Source organism: Malania oleifera, chromosome 4 (genome assembly GCF_029873635.1).
Source record: "Malania oleifera isolate guangnan ecotype guangnan chromosome 4, ASM2987363v1, whole genome shotgun sequence".
In the NCBI taxonomy this organism is placed as follows: Eukaryota; Viridiplantae; Streptophyta; class Magnoliopsida; order Santalales; family Ximeniaceae; genus Malania; species Malania oleifera.
The window spans coordinates 14505694-14527772 of record NC_080420.1 but is presented as its reverse complement, the minus strand read 5'-3'; the positions used below and the strand labels follow the sequence as shown (position 1 = coordinate 14527772).

General features: G+C 38.3%; 1 protein-coding gene across 1 annotated transcript in view; it reads left to right on the top strand.

The window, feature by feature from the left end:
* The first annotated feature begins 1137 nt into the window (after positions 1 to 1137).
* Positions 1138 to 22079, top strand: part of LOC131152750 (universal stress protein PHOS32) — a 31938-nt gene continuing 10996 nt past the window's right edge. Inside the window, exon 1 of the mRNA XM_058104602.1 lies at positions 1138 to 2463. Within this exon, the coding sequence (XP_057960585.1) occupies positions 1764 to 2463 (700 nt within the window). The 5' untranslated portion in view covers positions 1138 to 1763. The remainder of the gene's footprint in view (positions 2464 to 22079) is intronic.

Genomic DNA, 22079 nt, shown 5'->3' with positions numbered 1-22079 from the left:
TAGACCTGTACATGAACTAGATATCCATTAAACAAAATGAGTATTTGTCATAATCAAAATCGGGCGTGACCTATAAGGTCAACAATGCCTTAAGTTATGTTTGTAGTTTGTTCACTGCTTCATGGCTCATGCCTTCACAGCCTCGCAATCACGACCCTCGCAGCCTCAACATTGCTAGTGCTCAACAGTCCCCCTGTTCTTTCTCCTTGCGAAATCGTAGCCTTGAAGACAATGTGCCAAAGTGCCAACTGCCGACTACCGAACTGGGTTCAATTCTCTCTCTTGTAAATTAAATTCCATTTGTGGTTGATTATTTTGGAAGATGCATGAAATGATTTTATTTTCAATTTGATGCCTTGTGGAAGCTTCTTTTCTTCTTTATTTTATGTGTAAAATGTCTCTTTTCTTCTATTTGAACAACATTATCTTTAGCTTGATTTGTGCAGTTGTAGGTTTTTGTGCTGTGAAAACTATATGGGCTTATACTGATTTGTGGTATGCGCGTGTGTGCATGTATATCTCAGTTTGAATTGGCTTGATTTGTTATATGGCTACTGGGGCAAACATTAGGGGCAAAAACTATTCACTCATTTTGTTGCCTATAATTTGAAGCATTTTATTTTTACTGTATTTGGATTCTCGCATAAAATTTTATGCTCCTAGTAAATTTTTTTTTTAAATAAATTTTTTTTGGCTCTTTCTTTATGATCTTAGCGAGGTCAAGTTTTTGTTTATTGTTCTTAGTCCAACACCAATACATGAACGGTTGATCACAATCTTCAGTTTTTTTCAGAATGGTAGTCAATAGTTTTCCTTGGTGAATTTTGAAAAGCCATTTTTTGAGAATAGCTCAACATCACAATATTTGGTTTGTGTTACATGATTTCTTCAATCAAATAAATTATTAATAAAATAATAATAAAACTATATTTGAAAATGATGGACTATTAGCCATCCACCATAAATTATCCGATCCAAACTGCCATCAATCCCTCACTTAAATAAGTTGAATATGAATTATGATTTCTTACTCAATAATCTAATTAATCTATAACGAATTACATTTAATAGGTTTAGAATGATTCATGCTTTATGAGGAAAAGTTGAATGCCCAGACCTTAAATATGACTCTTTCGGCAAAGAGAAAAATTTAATTCAAGACAAACGCGACTTTGTGTACATTGAGGAAAGAAAACAATAGCGGTTTTTCCTGGAGCAGAGATAAAACGACAGGTGTTCGTGCACAGCGGAGTCCAACCATGAACGTGTCTCTCCCATAACAAATGCGTGCGTCACAGACACGGTTACTAAACCCTCTCCATCGCGAGCAGGCCTGCCAAGCTTCCTTCAACCCCTAATTTTCCTTCATCCTCATCCACTGTTGATCCAATCCTCGCTGCCCCACACGAACGTCTCCATTTGATTGGATCCAACGGCCAAAAGACTTCCCATTTGTTTGACCTTTTCTAACTTTTGATCAATCAGAGAGTCGAGCTCACTGAGCCCAACCGCGCTTGACCACTGCCCCTCCATTTTCTCAGTGCGACACTGCTTCTTCCCCTAGTCCCCACCCCCACCTCCAAAACCCCGATCACTTCTCACAACCCAGCGTAGAAAATCGCAATCGAATCAACCAATCTGCAAAAAGAAAACGAGAAGAAAACAAAAAGCAGAATCACATATTGTTCGAAAAGCAGAATTGAAAAAGTAGTATTTGTAGTAGTTCCAGAACGTTTCAATCTTTGAGTTCAGGAATTTCCGGCATGCTTCCGCAGAAAAATCAGCTGGAATCGGACCATCCGGCGGGCGCAATCTTGGTCCAACCGTCGTCTCCGCGGTTCCCCGCGGCAGGAACCCACCGGAAGATCGCGATAGCCGTTGATCTGAGCGACGAGAGCGCCTACGCCGTGAAATGGGCGGTCCAGAATTATCTGCGCGCGGGGGACGCTGTGATCCTCCTGCACGTGCGCCCCACAAGTGTCCTGTACGGTGCCGACTGGGGTTCTATCGATCTCTCTGTTGACACCGACGAGGAGTCGCAGCAGAAGCTGGAGGATGACTTCGACACCTTCACAACCACCAAGGCCAACGATCTCGCTCAGCCTCTCGTGGAGGCTCAGATCCCTTTCAAGATCCACATAGTGAAGGACCACGACATGAAGGAGAGGCTGTGCCTGGAGGTGGAGCGTCTCGGCCTCAGCGCCGTCATCATGGGCAGCCGAGGCTTCGGTGCGTCCAAGCGGAGCAGTAAGGGTCGGCTCGGCAGCGTCAGCGACTACTGCGTGCATCACTGTGTGTGTCCTGTGGTTGTTGTTAGATACCCGGACGAGAAGGACTCTGGGAACGGCGCCGGCGAGGATTCCGGCGGTGTTGGGAAAGGAGCAGCGGAGAAGGACGGTGACCTTCTCTGTCCAGTCGTGGAGGAGGATCTCGAGTATCACGATGCCTCTGATAAACAAGCAGGTTAGATGCCTTCTTCCTTGCGTTGTTGAGGTTTCGTGCATATAGAATGAAGGATCTAGGTGTTGCCGTGAACATTGAAAGAAAATGAATTCATTAGATATCTTCTCTGCTTGCGGCATTGGAGTTTTAATACTTTTTCTAGTATAATTGGAACCATGTGCTTTGGATGGGTTGAAAAGATGAATACTGTATTGCGTTTATTTCACAAAACTGGCTTGACAACTGTTGCTTTCCTGGATAAAAGAGAGAACTTTATTTCATTTTGTCTTCCGTTGTTTCCATTTGATTGGTCCTATGATGGTGGTATCATTTGTTTATCCTGATGGCCTTAAATTTTATTTTTTTTTTTGTTAATTTGCTGTGATGTATCTTATTCTGAGAATTTGGGAACCTTCGTGGAATGGATTTTGATTTATGATGTTGGAAGTTGTCATGCTTCAATGGTTCTGAATACTGATTGGCATCGTGGATGAGTAGACTCATTTTCACTTGATGCTTTTGCTTTCCTCATTTGTTTTTGCATTTTTGTTTTACATCATGCATTGTGTGTCCAATCATTTGTGGTGCTGCCATGCATTATGTTTGCAGTTCTATGTTGCAATGCATGTGAAGTGGAAATGCATACTTGCTGGGAATCGTGAATGTTACTAGGAATTTGTGATGTATTGCTGCTGGAAGTTTTTTCTTTATGGGGGCCTTAGAGGTCTTGTGGAACTGCATGGCCATTGCAGAATTTGTAAATCCATTATGTGCATATTTTCTTAAGTTTTTGCTTTTGGGCTCATGGCCTTATTGGCCCTCTTTTTTCTTTTATTGGAACTTATTGTTCATTTTAGAGGTGTGAGTTAAGTATTTCATTAATCAAATATTGTATTGAACTTCATTTTTATAGATCTTCCCAGCCCTGGATGGGGACTTGAACTATTGGGTTATGTTAGTGCTTATGTTTTGAATTGGTTAAAAAAAGTCTTGTTCCATGCATATTTGCTTCAGCTGATGGATTGATATATGGCATTGTTGGAGGCAGTGCGCTAGTTCACAATAGATGGTGCAATGTTGCCAACTAAGGCCTCAAACCAAATGTCACCTCCCTCGTATCAGGGAAGCATATCATTGACCTACGGTTATCTAGTGATTTGAGCAATGCCATTAGTAAGAAGTGATTTGAGGTCTGCTTGTGAAAAAATCATTTTAGTAAGTCACCCACATATTTACAAGCAATTTTTTGGTTGAAGGTAGTCCGCTTGATCCGTTTCTCTTTGCTCATAGTCTATACTAGACTAAATGGACTTAGTCCTATTGAACTATCCAGTGCTTAAACATGTACACAAATGTTCCTCATTGATGCATATCTCGTCTATGGTGTTGCATCTTTACATCATGATTGTTTACCTTGAAAGAGCAAGGGGGTAGATCCACTTTATTAGGTAGTATTATGATTTGATTAGGAATTTTGTATTGTTATTTTGTTGAAAGAACCTGAATCTCACAACAAAATGTGTGCATATTATTGTTTTGTTGTCAAGAGGTACTTAAGCCTCGCAATTTCTGCCGTGTGCCATATAGATTGTTAATTGTCCCACCCGGGAGTATATAGAGTCAGAGGGGGGATGAATGGACTCTTTTCACGTATTTGGGCTTTTTCTACAAAATAAAAACTCTTGACAAGATTGCAAGCAATTATATCACAATTAATGAAACGTAAATCAAGCACAAGACATAAATAAAAGAGTGAAGAGAGAGAAAGCTTAAGACCAGAGATTTAACGTGGTTCAGCACCAAGCCTACGTCCACGCCTTAGCACCAAGTCAAGGATTCTATAATCCATTATAAATACTCCTTCGCCGGCGGAGCAAGCCTTACAACTCGGGTACCAAATCCTATACTCGAGAACAAATCCCTACCGCGCTTACCAAGAGCCACAAGGTTCACCAAGAGCATTGCAAGTTCGGTTCACCAAGAACCTTCACCAAGTTGGTTAACAAAAAACCTTTGCAATAAGATGGTTATACAAATGATGCTCCTCACAATGAGCTGATTGCTATTTCAAAACAAACCTTACACTTAATTTCTAAAGTAATGATTCACACAAGATAAAAGAACAAGAGAGACTTGAGCACTTGAAATGAAGAACTAAGATGCAAAGTGTTTAGGTTTTGTAATCAAAGATGTTTTTCACTAAGAATGATAAAAAACCATACTAAACAAGTCTATGGACTTGTATTTATAGCCAAAAACCCTTACTAACCGTTATCGAACCGTTGTGAGCAATTCCCAAAAGGAACTAACCATTTTCTAGCCGTTATTGTGCTGTTCACGATGCGTCTCGTCATCTAGTGACCCCTACTTGTCGACTAGTGGCACTCTGCCAGCAATCGTAAACATTTTGCTTGGACTCGTTGACGAGTTGCCCCCAATCGTCGACGAGTGCCCTGTATCAGAAAAAAGTCATCAACATGAAAGTTGTGAGATTTTTTCTTAGCTTTTCAGGGACACTAAGATTGTCATTTTTGAACTTTTCTAGCAAAAGTTATGCCCCAAATACCGAAGGGTGTTAAGGAAATTTGATAGGTGTATAACTGAGGTTTTAACCCAACCGGGACCAAGTTTGTAAAAGATTATAACACTAATATAATTAAAAACTTGTCCTTCACAAATTTCTTTTGAATATAAGATATCTTATTTATGAAAACACATTTAAAAACTCATTTTGATATCTTATGTGCGTAGTTGTCCTTAATGAAAATATACTTGACTTTTTTGATGCTTAGGACATAAAGCTTGTTTTGACACAACCAGCACTAAGTATAAAAATGTTCTTAAAACTAGGATGTTAAAAACTTGTCCTTTTGAAAACATATTTTGAGTTTAGGATTCTTTTAACACACTCTTTGATTTTAAATTTGAAAACTATTAAAGTTGAGTTTGTGACTTTAGGTGAAATCCTACTTACTCATGTGTCCTTGTATGCATGCATTTGCTCAACTCTTACTCAGAAATCATGTAAGAAACACACCCGCAAGAGTTACAAAATGTTCCTACCCCACACAACTCTTATTATATATAATTTAACAATTAAGCTTCCGTTGGTTGTGTTTGAGTCCTTTCGGAGTGAGTGTCCATCTGATCTTTCCTACTTGATGTCTACTTAGTCCGATATTTGCCTTTGTTCTAGTACTTCATGTATTCGTCACTGGAGCCTGTACTAAACATATGATCTGCAAAGATAGGAAATACTAAGAACAACATGTAGGTTAATATCATCAAAACATATAAACCATGATTATGTAGCTCTCAGGGCTAACAATATTCCTCTTTTTGATGATGTCTAACCTATTACTATTTTACTTAATCTTTGCATTTGAGTTTATACTTACTATAGCTTAACATACAAAGATTAGTTTACCTAGAATCACTAATAGGTTGTTATCATCAAAACAAGACAATTAAGATCATGTAGCCACTAAGGCTAACAATCTCCCCCTTTTTGATGATGACAAACCATTGATGTTCTTTATAGGGTAAAATTTAAAGCTCCCCCTCAAATTATGCATATTCTAGAATGGGACTAAATAATGTTCCCCCTTACTATTTGCATATCTACAATATGCTCCCCCTTACTTTATGCATATAAGGTATAAAAATATTTAACTATATTTTTCGTATCCATTAGAGCTTTAAACATGCACGCCATAAAATAGAAAGTTCATTTAAGTTAAGACAATAAGTAAAATGAACTTTCATTTTATTTTCATATTACCACATGCATTCTACCCCACATACATTTCCACATACATTTCTCCCCCACATGCATAACACCATAAAACCTCTCCCCCTTTGATCATCATCAAAAAGAGAGGTGCCATTCATAAAAATTTTCTCCCTCCCTAAGATTAGTTTCCATGGTGGTGAGGTAAGTATGTGCAAAAATTCATATTCATGAATGATATAAATTATGTTATGCTTTAGATGTTTATACTATATATCCAAACAAAGCATATATCATCAAAACAAATTTTGCCACAAAAAAAAATTTCAAATCTTTGAGCACATGAATTTTCATCCCATAAACAATAGCTAATATTTCAAAAAATATAAACCAATTAAATAAAGAAATATATAATTAAAGCATCATATTGGTTTAATTTTGAACTTTATCAACATTGACATGAACTTCTAAAGATTCCCAGCAAAGTAATTAAACAATTTAAGATGCATAATCTGGGATTTTAATACTTTAAGCACATCAAATTCCTTTTTCATTTTTGCCTAGGTGTAGTCAAATCTACCTAAAACCTATTTCCTAATCCTAGGTTCTAAGGGAGCAATAACAAAATTCATGTTTCCTTTTGGTACCCATTCTTCCTTGGGTGCCAAGGGGTTTTTCTTCACTACCTATTCAAGCTTTCTTGTTTGCCTCTATCTCCTCTATAAGGGCAAAAATACCGGATATGACCCTTTCTCTCACAATATAAACACATTTTGTTTGTGTGAGAGGGTTTTGATTTATTTGCACTGTTTTTGCTTGAGGAGGCATGACCATGTGATTTACAAGAGGATTTTAAATTCTTTTTGGAAAGATTATTTCTTTTAACTTCCAAGAATTTATTTGAATTTTCTTTTCTTCTTGTGATTTTACTATGATCCTCATTTTTCTTTTTCAAGCAAGTGTTTTCTTTTAAAATATTTCCAATTTGATTTTTCAAATTTTCTGCTTCAACTTGAAAATTTTCATGGTCTTTTTGAGCTTTTTTAATAACCTCCTCATTTTCCTTTTTATGGAAAATATTTTCCTCTTTTAAGGTAGAACAAAGGCAAGGTTCTTTTCCTTTGCATTTTGACATTTTATTTCCAAGTCTTTTATTTTTATTTCAATAGACTCATTTTCTTCTTTTAATGAGGTTTCCCTAAATTTAAGCAAAGCAAGCTCTTTTTGACCTTAAAAGATAATCCCTGCTTGTAAAAGTATAGCATTTTAGCTTAGGAGATTTTTCATGAAGTGTCTAGGGACTTAAGGTCAGTCTATTGCCCTTGAGCATAAAATCCTATTATGCATGCAGATGTATTATTACAGACCATAATATTACAGACTCAAAAATATAGTGCAAATACAAATGACAAATTTGGTCTTCATTCCCTTTTGCTCTTCAAATGCCGAGTGCATAAGCTTTGATGTCCTTCAGGGCTTCCATCATATCCTTACCATCCGTGCGTGCCAAGATTAATTTTGTTAAAATGCTCAGTGCATAAGTAAGATACAAAGTGATTTGTCGTTATCAAAACGGGATTAGGACTCATAGAGTTAACAATCTCCCACTTTTTGATGATGACAAATACACAAGCAAAAGCACAGGTAAAGCCTTAAAAGACTCTTCCTAAGAATATGCATAAAAAATTTATAATATAATTCAAGCATATATGGAAAGAAGACGTTAAATAATCAGTCATGTTTGCAAATTTTGGTAGTATAGCTTAAGTATTATAGCCTATTATCTTCCTGGTTTTGCAAAGATATCTCTCCCCCTTTTGGCATCAGCAGAAAGTGCTAAGGTAAAAGAAATTTGGCTTCTAAAAAAAAAACAACCTTAAGTAAGAGAGACTCCCCGTATTAACCAACTAGGTAGCATGATATTACAAATATGATCATTCAATGTTCAGTATGCATTAACCTAGTGAGCAAATAATTCATCCATTTAATAAGATCAAGCAATTAATATATAACATGGATAGAGAGGAGCATTCTTCACAAAATAAGAAACATATATGCAAGTCAAGATACGATTGTGAAGGATGTTAAGTTTTTAGAGCCGTAGTTCAAATGTGATCTTAAGATAAATTGCTCCCCCTCAGTTATGTACTCCAACATATCTCTAGGCAACTTCTCTATTGTGCATTAGGTCTAATTCACGTCGAGCCCATTGTTCATTAGTGCACACGAACTCAAGTGCCACACCCTCCTTTTGCACATGGTCACGAATGAAATGATGTCTAATTTCTATGTGTTTAGTTTGGGAATGTGATATAGGGTTCTTTGAGATATTAATTGCACTAGTATTATCACATCTTATAGGAATTGTGTTATAATGCAATCTATAGTCCATGAGTTGTTGCTTCATATAAAACATTTGAGCACATCAACTCCCAGTCGCAATATATTCAGCCTCGGTTGTGGGCAGTGTAATTGAGTTTTGTTTCTTGGAGAACCAAAAAATCAGAAATTGTCCTAAAAAGTGACAGGTGCTGCTAGTGCTTTTTCTATCAACTTTACTCTTGGCAAAGTCAGCATCAGAATAACTGACAATCTCAAAGGAGGTATGCTTAGGATACCACAATCCTAACTCAATGGTCCCAATAAAGTATCTAAGTATCCTCTTGACTGCTAATAGATGAGACTCTTTAGGTGCAGTCTGAAATCTAGCACACATACAAACACTATACATTATGTCAGACTTGCTAGCAATTAGGTACAACATGCTGCTAATCATTCCACGGTAGAGCTTAACATCTGCTGGTATACCTTGCTCCTCTTTATCTAACTTAGTATAAGAACTCATAGCTAGAATTTTACCGCCTTCCATATTGAACTTCTTAAGCAGGTCTCTAATGTACTTTGATTGGTTTATAAATGTTCCATGTTTTGTTTGTTTTATCTGAAGTCCTAGGAAGAAATTAAGTTCACTTATCATGCTCATTTCAAACTCATTTTGCATGCATCTGGCAAACTCATTGCACAACTCTTCATTTGTAGCTTCAAATAGAATATCATCTACATATATTTGTATTAGGAGCATGTTGCCATTTTTACATTTTATGAATAGTGTTGTGTCAATCTTTCTTCTAGTGAATCCATTATCTAGCAGAAAACCACTAAGCCTCTTATACCAAGCTCTAGAAGCTTGTTTCAATCTATACAAGGTTTTTGATAATCTATAGACATGGTTAGGAAATTTGTGGTTTTCAAAACCTAGAGGCTGTTCAACATAAACTTCTTCACTTATATAGCCATTTAGAAATGCGCTTTTGACATCCATTTGATATAACTTAAAGTCTTTAAAAGCTGCATATGCTAACAACATCCGAATGGTTTCCATCCTAGCTACGGGAGCATGTTTGCTCAAAGTCTATCCCCTTTCCTAGTTGTAACCTTGGGCAATTAATCTAGCTTTATTTTTGATTACAACTCCATTTTCGTCTTTCTTGTTTCTATAGACCCATTTTGTTCTAATAATAGTGTGATCATCAGGTCTAGGAATTAGGGTCCAAACTTTACTTCTCTAAAATTGATTTAGCTCTTCTTGCATGGACAATACCCATGAATCATCCTCAATTGCCTCATTCACATTTTTAAGCTCCTTCCGAGACAAGAATGCAAAATGACTACATAGGTTCCTAAGGGATGAACGGGTAGCCACACCTCGAGATGGTTAACCTATGATTAGATCTCTGGTTTGACTCCTTACATACTTCCAATCTTTTGGTAGTTCCTGTATGTTATCTACCACTTGATTATCCTCAACAGGTGCTTCTTTTATTTCAGAATCCTTGTCTACATCATTTTCAATGGATAGGTTTTCTAATCCTTTTCTCACTTCAATATCATCCTCGTTAGCTCTTTTGGTAAAGGGATTGGATCCATCAAAAACTACATGGATAGACTCTACAACAGTTAGTGTTCTCTTATTAAATACCCTGTAGGCTTTACTATCTAATGCATACCCTACAAAGACACCCTCATCAGATTTCAAATCAAATTTCCCTAGGTGTTTACCGTCTCTAAGCAAAAAGCACTTATAGCCAAATACATGAAAATAAGAAATATTTGGTCTATGGTCATTCCACAATTCGTAGTGGGTTTTGTTGAGAGATGGCTTGATGAAAACTCTGTTCATTACATAGCAAGCAGTGCTCACTGCTTCGGCCCAGAAATATTTAGGTAGTTTATATTCATTTAGCATTGTTCTACCCATTTCTTGTAGTGATGTGTTCTTTCTCTGGACTACATTGTTCTGTTGTGGGGTTCTAGGTGTAGAGAAATTGTGGGAAATACCATTGTAATCACAATATTCTTCCATCCCTTTATTTATAAATTCTCTGCCCCTATCACTTCGAATGTGTGTTATTTTATAGCCTTTTTCGTTTTGAATTTTCCTACAAAGTTTGGTGAACTGTTCACATGTTTCATTTTTATGTGCAAGGAATAATACCCAAGTGAACCTAGAATAATCATCTACAATTACACATGCATATGATTTTCCTCCTAAGTTTTGAACTTGATTAGGACCAAACTGATCTAGGTGCAACATTTGAAGTGGCCTAATAGTAGAAACGGTTTTCTTTTTCTTAAACCTAGATTTAGTTTGTTTACCTAATTGACATGCATCACAAATTTTGTCTTTTGCAAATTGAGTTCTAGGTAGGCCTTTAACTATATCATGCTTAGCCAACTTTGACAATAAATCCATACTAGCATGCCCTAATCTTCTGTGTCAAAGCCAACCAGCTTCATATATAGCAGTAAAACATGTTACACGTTGAGAAGTGTCACGGTCCGCCTTTTTCACACCGTTGTGAAGGGCCGTGCGGCGCTAGCTAAAGCACTTTTGCTTAACTAGCCAGCCTTTTGTTTACCAACATTCATCCACGAAGCACTTTCATTAACATTCAATTAGATAGCAGCGGAAATAATAATCAATTCATGAAAGCTGTGGCAACCAAGCAGTAAATATTGAAGCAAACGTAATTCATTAACAAATCCTCCGTTGACATGTTGTACTTAGCGAGGGAGGCAAGTAGGCTAAGCACGTTGACAATTGCTAGTGAGTTTTACAATGACTGATGAACACTCACCCTCGCCTAAAGAGCTTTCTAGGCCATTCTCACTCTAGCACTAGGAAACATCAAAGTGACCGAGGAGTCATACTGCCTTATTTGGCTTACAATGAAATAAATACTAGAAAATAACCCTACACTAGTATTTACATGATGGAAACCCATCCCAAACACACGAGATAAGCGGTCATAGGCAAGCATAATGCCCTGAACAAGCTTAGCCCGTGACATTCTCCCCCACTTATGCGGTCGACGTCCTCGTAGACTTTTGGCGATAGGTACACTTCAACTTTGTCCACGAATGGCTTCAAATCTTCCGCCGAAATCCAGCTGATTTCTTTATCATCAAGGCACTTCCACTTCACTAGGAACTTCTGCCGCTTCTTCCTTGAGGATAGGAACTTTCTGTCTGCAAGGATCTCTTCAACATCATGCCTGTTAGGTTGCACTGTCTTCAACTCTGCGCTGTTTGACTGACTTCTGCTCAGGTCGTTGGTGTTAGCGTTGAATGGCTTGAGGCAATTGACATGAAATTGCGGTTTTCTCTCCTGATCTGCCCACTTCTTCATCTGTTTATAAGCTTTCTCCAGATAGGCTTGGGCAAACTCTGCATTCTTTCTCCCTTCTCTGGTGAAGATGTACGCCCTGGGACTCTTTCGTCTGTACGGCTCGTCCACTGTGTGAGGTAACAGCGGAAGCTGGCCTGTAACAAGCTCAAAAGGGCTCTTGTTGGTTGTTGAGCGCCTTTGGGCGTTGCCACAGAACGGAGCCACATCAAGTAGTTGCACGCCATTCTTCTGGTTGTCATTGACACAATGGCGCAAGTACTCATCTAGTAGCTCTCTGAATCTCTTCATCTGTTCGTCTGTCTGTTGATGATAACTCGAAGAGATGTCAAGATGTAACCTGAATATCCTGAAAAACTCTGTTAAGAAGTTGTCAGTGAACATTAAATCTTTGTCACAAATAATAACTTGGGGAATACCCCAATGTTTCACAACAGTCACAAGGAACAATTGTGTCGTCCCCTCTGCCGAACAGTACATTGGTGCGGCCATGAAAGTACCATACTTCTTCCGCTCCCCCTTGTCTTGTTGGCAAGTGAGACAAGTATAATCAACCACATCATCCCGTGTGTGCGGCCAATAATACCTCCCCAGTAGTCCTGTCATTGGAGTCATTCTCCGCGAATACCCCTTAACGAACTTCCTGTAGAAACTAGTAATGCCAAGAAAGGAACGCAACTCCTTCACGGTCGTGGGGATCTTCCGTTCTTGAATCATCCTTACGTTCTCCATACCCCTCCGGATACGACCTTGTTCAACGACTTGACCAAGGAATTTGTTGCTCCGCCGAGCGAAAGAGAAATTCTCCTTCTTCACATTCAGACTGTTTCCCTTCAGCCTGTCGAACACCTTCCGTAGATGCTCTTCATGTTTCCTCTGAAACGACACCGATGCTCCCAACGGTGTTTTGGAAGGGCGAACACATCCCGCTTCCACTTCATCAAGCTGTTTCCCCAACTCTACTATCTCTCTAGGCGCAATCCGACATGGCCCTTTAGCAAGTGGTTTCACTCCTGATAACAACTTGATCTCTTGCTCCACAGTCCGTCGTGAAGGCAAATTTTGAGGCAGCTTATCCGGCAACACCTCCTTATCCTCATCCAACACCGCTTGGATGGTCGTAGGCTCCAGCTCTTGGCCTACTTCTTTGTCTACCACCACCGTGGCTAGACGTGTCTGCTCACCCTGACCCAATCCTTCATTGAGTTGTATGGCTGAAAGGGACTTCCCTTCGTCTCTTTTCGTTGCAACGACTTGCACCATGCACGAGTGATCTCCCATCAGACACAGGGAACCAGCCGAAGGCATCAGCACTGCCCTCGTTCCCATTAGGAACTCCATTCCTAGAATGACTGGATAGTCATCCAATGGCACCGCTGTGAAATTCGCATGACCTTCTCACTGTCCAAGCTTTATAGCCACTTGCTTGGCTACTCCCAGAGTAGGCTGGGCTACAGAGTTAACTGCTTTCACGCGTCCTGTATCCTTCTCTAAGGATAAGTTGAGTCTTCCTGCTTCCAACTGCGAAACAAAATTATGAGTAGCTCCCGTATCCACCATAGCGCGAGTACTCTTCCCATTTATCCTCAAGTCCACAAACATTAACCCTTTTGCTCGTGTAACTTTCGGTGTTTTTGCTTGCTTTTCCAATGCATTCACCAACCGCACTGAACCCACCCTCGGGGCATCATCCTCTTCCCCATCGTCTTCCACTGCCTGTTCTACAATGGAAGCCTGTAAGACATTAAGTGATGCTTTGTGAGGGCACTCAAAAACTCTATGAGGACCTCGACACAAGAAACACTCAATTTTACTCTTCCCCTTTCCATTGGGTGTGTTGAACTTTTGAGTCGACGAAGCTTCCTGTGAGATTGATGATTTAGGGTCGGCTCCCCCACTCTTGGGTTTGCCATTCTTGAAAGACTTTCCACTGTTTCCCTCTCCGCCAAACCATTTGGATGAAGCGGTCTCATCACCAGCGTAGTCTGTCAAGCGTTCTGCAGCCGCTTGTGCAGTTGACAAGTCTTGAACCCTTTGTCTATGAAATTCAGTTCTTGCCCATGGTTTCATTCCCTCAAGAAAATAGAACAACTTGTCCTTCTCCGACATATCCCGAATATCCAACATTAAAGCAGAAAATTGTTTCACATATTCACTGATTGACCCCGTATGCTTGAGATCTCTCAGTTTTCTCCTTGCATTATACTCAACGTTCTCAGGAAAGAATTGGGCCTTGAGCTCTCTCCTCAAGTCTGCTAAACTATCAATCACACAGTTTCCATTTTCAATTTCTTGGTACTTGGTACGCCACTACAGTTTGGCATCACCAACCAAGTACATGGTTGCAGTATCCACCTTTGCCTGTTCTGAGGCCATCCTCACAACGCGAAAGTACTGCTCCACATCAAACAAGAAGTTCTCTAACTCCTTGGCATCTCGGGCACCCCTATACGTCCTGGGTTTTGGCACCTTGGTCTTGCTGACTCCCGGAGTGTTGGAGTTCCCCATAGCAAGAACCATCACATTTACCTTTGCATCCAGATCTGCCATCCGGGCTTGCAAAGTTTCCACAGTGTGGCGAAAGTCCTCTGACATGTCGCCTATCAAACCTGCTTGATGTTTTTGTGATCCCCTCACTTCATCAACAAGTTCTCTCATCTGGGCCACCTCCGCGGCCATAGTGTTGGTTGTTTCCTCAACCTGTGCTTCCAGCACGCTGATCCTCTCAGCATTGTTTGGTGCCATGGTCACTTACCAAAGCTTCCCAAACCCAACAACGAAGGCAATTGAATTCACGTAGCAACTCAACCTTGGGCTCTCACCAAGTGTCACCGACTTGGCTCTGATACCAAATGTCACGGTCTGCCTTTTTCACACCGTTGTGAAGGGCCGTGCGGCGCTAGCTAAAGCACTTTTGCTTAACTAGCCAGCCTTTTGTTTACCAACATTCATCCACGAAGCACTTTCATTAACATTCAATTAGATAGCAGCGGAAATAATAATCAATTCATGAAAGCCGTGGCAACCAAGCAGTAAATATTGAAGCAAACGTAATTCATTAACAAATCCTCCGTTGACATGTTGTACTTAGCGAGGGAGGCAAGTAGGCTAAGCACGTTGACAATTGCTAGTGAGTTTTACAATGACTGATGAACACTCACCCTCCCCTAAAGAGCTTTCTAGGCCATTCTCACTCTAGCACTAGGAAACATCAAAGTGACCGAGGAGTCATACTGCCTTATTTGGCTTACAATGAAATAAATACTAGAAAATAACCCTGCACTAGTATTTACATGATGGAAACCCATCCCAAACACACGAGATAAGCGGTCATAGGCAAGCATAATGCCCTGAACAAGCTTAGCCCATGACAAGAAGCAAGGTTATCAAAACCAGTGGTATAAACATTTTCATGGCGATGAGTAGTAAAAAGAATTTTGTTATCAGATTTATTCTCTACAATGCATTTGTCATGTTCAAAGGATACCCTATGATCTTTATCACAAAGTTGACTAATACTTAAGAAATTTTGCTTCAGTCTATCAACAAGCAATATATTATCAATAACCAAAGAGGATTCCTTACCAACTTTACTTACGCCGATGATTTTGCCCTTTGCATTATCTTCGAAGGTCACGAATCCTCTATCTTTGGGTGCAATGGAAGCGAACTTGGCATTATCACTAGTCATATGTCGTGAGCGGCCGCTATCCATGTGACCATTTGTCCTTGGTAGAGGACGATCTCAAGCACACCTGCAAGTAACTAATTTTGGTACCCAAATTTTCTTGGGTCCATTGGGATCAGTGGCAGATTTTTCTTTCACTCTCCATACCATTTTAATTTTAATATCCGTATTCTTAAGTGGGCAGTCAAATTGTGTATGACTTTTTCTTTTGCATTTAAAACATGTAGCATGCCTATAGGAATCTTTAGATGGGATAAATGATTTTGACTCTTTTACGAAATATCCCATATAAAGATATTTTTGTCTCCTAATTTCTTTTCCATTAAAACCAAGCCCTTCTTTATCAAGTGAGTTTCTTTGAGCCCCAAGAAGTTTTTCAAAGTTGCTTTGGCCCTCTGTGAATTTATAGATAATTTTGGAGCTATCCTCCAATTTTCTTTCAAGAGCAGCAATTTTCAACTCTTTTTCTTCTTGCCAAGTAGAATGAACAGATTTTCCCATTTTAAAAAGTTTTGACCAATTTTTGCATTTATTTTACAAATCAGTATTTTTCTTAGTCATTTTTTTCAAGTGATTTACAAACACGAATATACTCAAGTTGCAGTTCTTTATATGTAGGCACGCTGTCATCATTAGAATCATCACTATAGTAATAAGACGATAAAGAGCAAGAAGAATATACCTCGTGGTCGTTGTGTGCCATCAGGCATAGGTTTGCGACTTCAGTGTTGCTGGACTCGGTGTTTGAACCACTGGTATTGTGTTTATCCCAAGAAGTGCTGGCTTTCATTGCTCTCTTCTTCCTTTTTGACTCCTTTTTCAGTAGTGGGCAGTCAGGTTTGATATGGCCGACTTTGTTACAGTTGAAGCAGATGGGAGTATCTGATTTTTCTTTTTTCCTGTTCGAATCACCCTTTTCTGTTTTTGAGTTCCTGAATTTTCTGGAGAACCTCCCATTCTTTTTAAAAAACCTGCTGAATTTTTTGGTTAGCATGGCCATGTCCTCATTTGGCACCTCATCACTATCTGTACTAGAGTCATTGGTGGACGCTTTTAGAAAAGTCACTTTCCTAGCTTTATTATGCTCACTCACTTTTTCATTTATGGCCATTTCATATGTGATGAGTGATCCTATGAGTTCATCTAGGGTCATCGCCCTTAGATTTCTATCCTCGGCTGTGGCAGTAGCCTTTGCCTCCCAAACTGGTGGTTGTCCCCTAAGAATTTTTCTAATCATTTCGTAAGTAGGGTAGGTCTTGCCTAGTGCATGCAATGAATTTGTGACGTGTGTGAATCGCGTGTACATGCTCTGTATAGACTTACTAGGTGACATCTTAAATGCATTATATTCACTAGTCAACATTTCAATGCGGCTATCCTTCACATCTCTAGTACCTTCATATGTGACTTCTAACTTATCCCAAATTTCCTTAGTAGAGGTGCAAGCCATAACCCTATTAAATTCATTCACATCAAGTACACAGTACAAAACATTCATGTCAGTTGCATTAACATTAACTACTTTCATGTCATCATCAGTATATTCATCCTCAGTCTTAGGTTCAGTCTTACCATCAATAGTTTTCATTGGAACATAATCTCCTTTGGAGACCACTCTCCACAATTACCAATCAATATTTTGAAGATAAATATGCATCCTTTATTCCAGAAGGTGTAGTTAACACCACAGAAGATAGGAGGACGTGTGGACGAGTGTCCCTTCGCAAATGGGGTTACACCAACATGAGCTGTTTTGATTTTTTTTTACAGAAAAACGTTTAAGTTTATGCAATGAGGCTCTGATACCGATTGTTGGAATTGGTATAATCCCAAGAGAGGGGGGGGGGTGAATTGGAGATTTTAAAATTCTAACAATAATCTACAGCTGGTGTTAGTTAATAAATGAAATTCTAACTAAAGCAGATAAGACAGTTTAGTATATTTTAGTAATCACAAATTAATATCTAAATAATAGTGCAATGAACCAAGCAGATAAGGATAAAATTTAAATATAGGAAAGTAAAAAGGTCAAAGTAAGAATGATACCAGATATGTTATCGAGGTTCGACAATAGTGTCTACGTCCCCGCCTCAAGCTCACAAGTAAGAGGATTCCACTAAGGCTCTTTTAACGGGTGGAGTGACACCGTTTTCAAAACCCTCTCCTTACTGGGCGAGGGGAACCCTAACCTACATTCACAGGGCTGAGCCCAACCTATATTATTGATCCTTATAGGCTAGATCACCACCTTCTCAAGCCACGCCTGGAATACAATCACCAAATACAAGTTTTGTGTACAATACAAGTGGTTCTTATACTAAGCAGATATGTACCACAATATAATCAATGCACTCTTGTATGATAAAGATTTATGCTTAATACAGTTTGTGTAAAGATATCTCTTAAAAGCAAGTTTATGAGATATGAGAGAGATAATGATCTTTGAGTTTAAACAAAATATATGTTAAGAACTCTTCAAAGATCTAAAGCTTGAAGTACTATCTCCCAAAAATTAATTTCAAAATGAAGTATAGGAGATGATTGATAAGCTCACAAAAATATTTTTAACACTATGCACAAGCTGAGTTCTTGAGTCTTGCAATGAGAATGCAAAAAGACTCACAAGCTTAAGAGGAGACTTTCCTAACAATATTTAACAATATGAAATAATATGGGAAAAATCTCAAAGCTAACTCTCAAGAAAGATATTTGAAAATGTATGGATGCGTGAGAGTATTAGCTTAAAACTGATATAAGAATATGCACACAATAATGAAAATCAAACTCCCTTCAACTTGCAATTGATTTGCAAATAAGGGGTATAACAAATAAAGCTCTCTTCTTAAAAAGATTTATATCAAGAAGAGAGTGAATAATGAGCTTTAAAATCAAAGTATATGAGTAATAGACACAATGAAATTTCAGAGAGAATTTTTGCTAATCACTTTTCTAATCAGTTCCTAATCTGGAGTAATGAAGGGTTTTATATAGAATTCCCAAGATTTTTGACTGTTGGGGACATGGAGGGGATTGTAGAAAAGTTAAAGTGAAAAATTAACCCCTATTAGCGTAGTAAAAACTCGGCAGCTTGAGAGGCTCGGTTGACTAACCTAAGGGTCGGTTGACTGACCAACGAATAAAATAGTGCAAACCTTTGAGGTTTGGTTAACTGAGCACAAGGCCAGTCGGCTGAGCCCTCTAGTATTTTAAAAAATAAAGCAGGCTCAGTCGATTGAGATAAGGGCTAGCCGGCTGAGCTAGGGCGATTTTCCAAACCTTCGTAGGTTTAGTCGGCCGGGCTATTCTTAGGTCATTTGGTCAGTTGGCTGAGTACGTTGGAAAAGCAAACCCTAATGGTCGGTCGACTGAGGGCAATGCGTTCACATTTTGGTTTGTCGGCCGAGGCAATATAATATTGCTCAGATAGTGGTTGGTTGATTGAGGTGTTTTGAACACCCAAGGTTCGGTTGCCTGAGGCTCTTTAAAAATAAAATGTGCCCAATTTTTGACCTAAAAAGATAATCCCTGCTTGCACAAGTATAACATTTTAGCTTAGGAGATTTTTCATGATGTGTCTAGGGACCTAAGGTTAGTCTATGGCCTTCGAGCATAAAATCCTATCATGCATGCAGATGCATTATTACATACCATAATATTACAAACCCAAAAATATAGTGCAAATACAAATGACAAATTTGGTCTTCATTCCCTTTTGCTCTTCAAATAGCAAGTGCATAAGCTTTGATGTCCTTCAGGGCTTCCATCATATCCTTACCATCTGTGCATGCCAAGATTAATCCTGTTAAGATGCTCAGTGCACAGGTAAGATACAGAGTGATTTGTCATTATCAAAAGGGGATTAGGACTCATAGACTCAACACTTATGTTTGTGCCACTTGTCATGAATTGGCATCACATTCAATATAGGCTTGTATTTTATAATTTTTATTATAGATTGGCATTTTACGTTTGGTCAATCTATTACAAGATGGGGTCTTTTTCTTGATAGACCTTTGTTTTTTTTTGATAAATATAAATCTTTTATACCAGGTAAGTATATGAATGATAGTTTTAAGCCATTTGAATATTTTTTGTAATATTGAAAATGGTGAACTTTTATGTCTAAATTGCTCATATTTGCTTACAAAATAGTCTTTTAGCTGATTTAAACTAATTGAAGATGTTTAATATCTTGTTGTTTTATAGTTTCTGCATCCTAGAAATAATTTTTATCATTTATGCGTTTATTCATAATATTTTAATTTTTCCTAGACATAATTTTATCATTTATGCATTTATTCACACTATTTTAGTTCTAAACTTTACATTATGCATTTTAACATTTTCCAAAGTACTGCGAATTTTTTCCATGATTTGCTACTAATTTTAATCAATTTGTTTTTTTAAAAAAATCGAACTTGTAATTGAAGTATTATTTGAAAACTTTTATTTGTTTTTTGCGACGAGTGAAGCCTAGTATCTAACCTTTTTGTGATAATTTCATTGCAAATTTTTTAGGCCGATTCTCTGAGGATTTGGAATGAGTAGTTATTCTCCTTGATCTTGTTGCTCTTAGCAGCATATCATTGTTAATATTTGTTTAGACTCTTCATAATAATAAAGCCCAGTTTTCTCCCTTTTTTGATCAGCAAAAGAAAAAGTCATCACTAATGAAGTGCCAGAGAAGGGCCTAACTGAATCTATAGAATTTACTGTATAAAAATAGTATTTTTTTTTATCATAAAATAAGAATTCATTAATAGAATAAGAATATGCAACTAGGAGAATAAGACATCTCCTTAACAAAGTCTGGAAAATCCAGATAAAAAACACAAAGGAACAAAATGCCAATTGTGCTGAATATCAGAAAAGTCACCCCCCTTAAAAATAGCATTATAACAATTTATATATGTATATATATATAACTATAGGCTAAAGCTCCTTCTTCCTCACCCCACACCAATATAACAACAATAACAAACCAAGCCTTAACTCCCACTTGGTGGGGTTAGCTACCTGAATCCTTTCTGCTAATTTACGTTACTGGGGGCAATTTCCTACAACAATTTCAGGGCTGTTAAATCCTTAACATCAGTGGTATAAATATGTTAGGGGTGCCAATCCTAGCACAAACAGTAATTGACAACAACAACAACAACAACAACAAACTAAGGCTGGAGTCCCAGTAGGTGGGGTCAGCTATAAGCAGCAATTGAAAAAACAAAAAATTGACAGTATCCAAAACAGTTTGGTGATCTATGTTGCTCTCTCCTGTATCTTTAGTCAACCACCCTTTGATCGAGAGAAAACATTAAGATTTAAGTTGGAATCCTTGAAATTTTCTTTTCTTTGATTAGGTGGATTAAGTTGGAATTCGGTACTTGTAATCATTTTGGTTGATTGGATGTTGCTATCTGAGAGCAACTTGATCTTCCTTATTGCATTTTTTTAACCAGGGGGTGTTGGAGATGGAAGATATTTCATTAAAGAAGAAAGAATGTACAAAAAGAAGAATAAAACATCCTCTTATGATAAAAAAGGAAAACAGAACTACAATCAAAATAATACTGCCTTCCAATCTCGCTGTAAATTAAAAAAAGACACCCTTTAAAACGTCCTGCTGCAAAAGACCAAAGGGAAGCCAAATCATGAAGCCTTTCCCATAGCAAAGAATATCTGACCATCTTCCTTGTCAAGATATGCGTATTCTATCCCAATCAAATTCGCCACAAGACTGCAAATGCCCCACAACTCCAGAAAACCAAAGAGAGCAACTTGATTTTTTATGTTTGGTGTTCCTTTTTTATTTAATTTATTTTTTATTGATTTTTTAAATTTATTTTAAACAACAATAACAGACCAAGCCTTAAGTCACTTGGTGGCGTAGGCTACTTGAATCCTTTTCTGCCAATTTACAAGGCCTTGGGCAATTTGATCTGACAATTTCATGGTGAAGTTGGACTTAAGTTAAGAAGGGGATCTTTTTGTTGTCAGTTTCTCTGTAAATATTTGTTTTAGCCTTGTGTTGACTGGGGAACTTCTCTTACATTTAAACCATGTCTCAAGTTGGTGAATATTATCCATCCTTGCCATTTTGATGTTCAACGTTCCATCAAGTGAACCAGCATTTGCTGTGTCCATTTTAGTGCTGATTGTGAAATAGATCCAAGAAGAGTCAAAATTTTGCAGGCAATTTGTGGACTAAGAGGGATGAATAATTGAAATATATTGCCATGCTATGAAATATGTTTATTTTGTCCATTTGAAAAGGACACAAGGTCTTATAAGGGTGTCGCACTTAAACCTGAGGATAATGTTACCAGAACAGCCTTGCCAAATGTGGAGGTAAGGCTGCGACCTGCATGCATAATGCTGTTCAATGACCCCTGATATGGCAAGGGAGCCTTGGGCGCTTGGTGTTAGATACATTTAAGCCCATTTGAGGAGGAAGGGAAATAGGCTTTGGAAGTTGTCTGGGACTCTGGAGAAGTATGTTTCTTGACTTGCGAGGGTTGGCCAATTTTGGGTGTAAT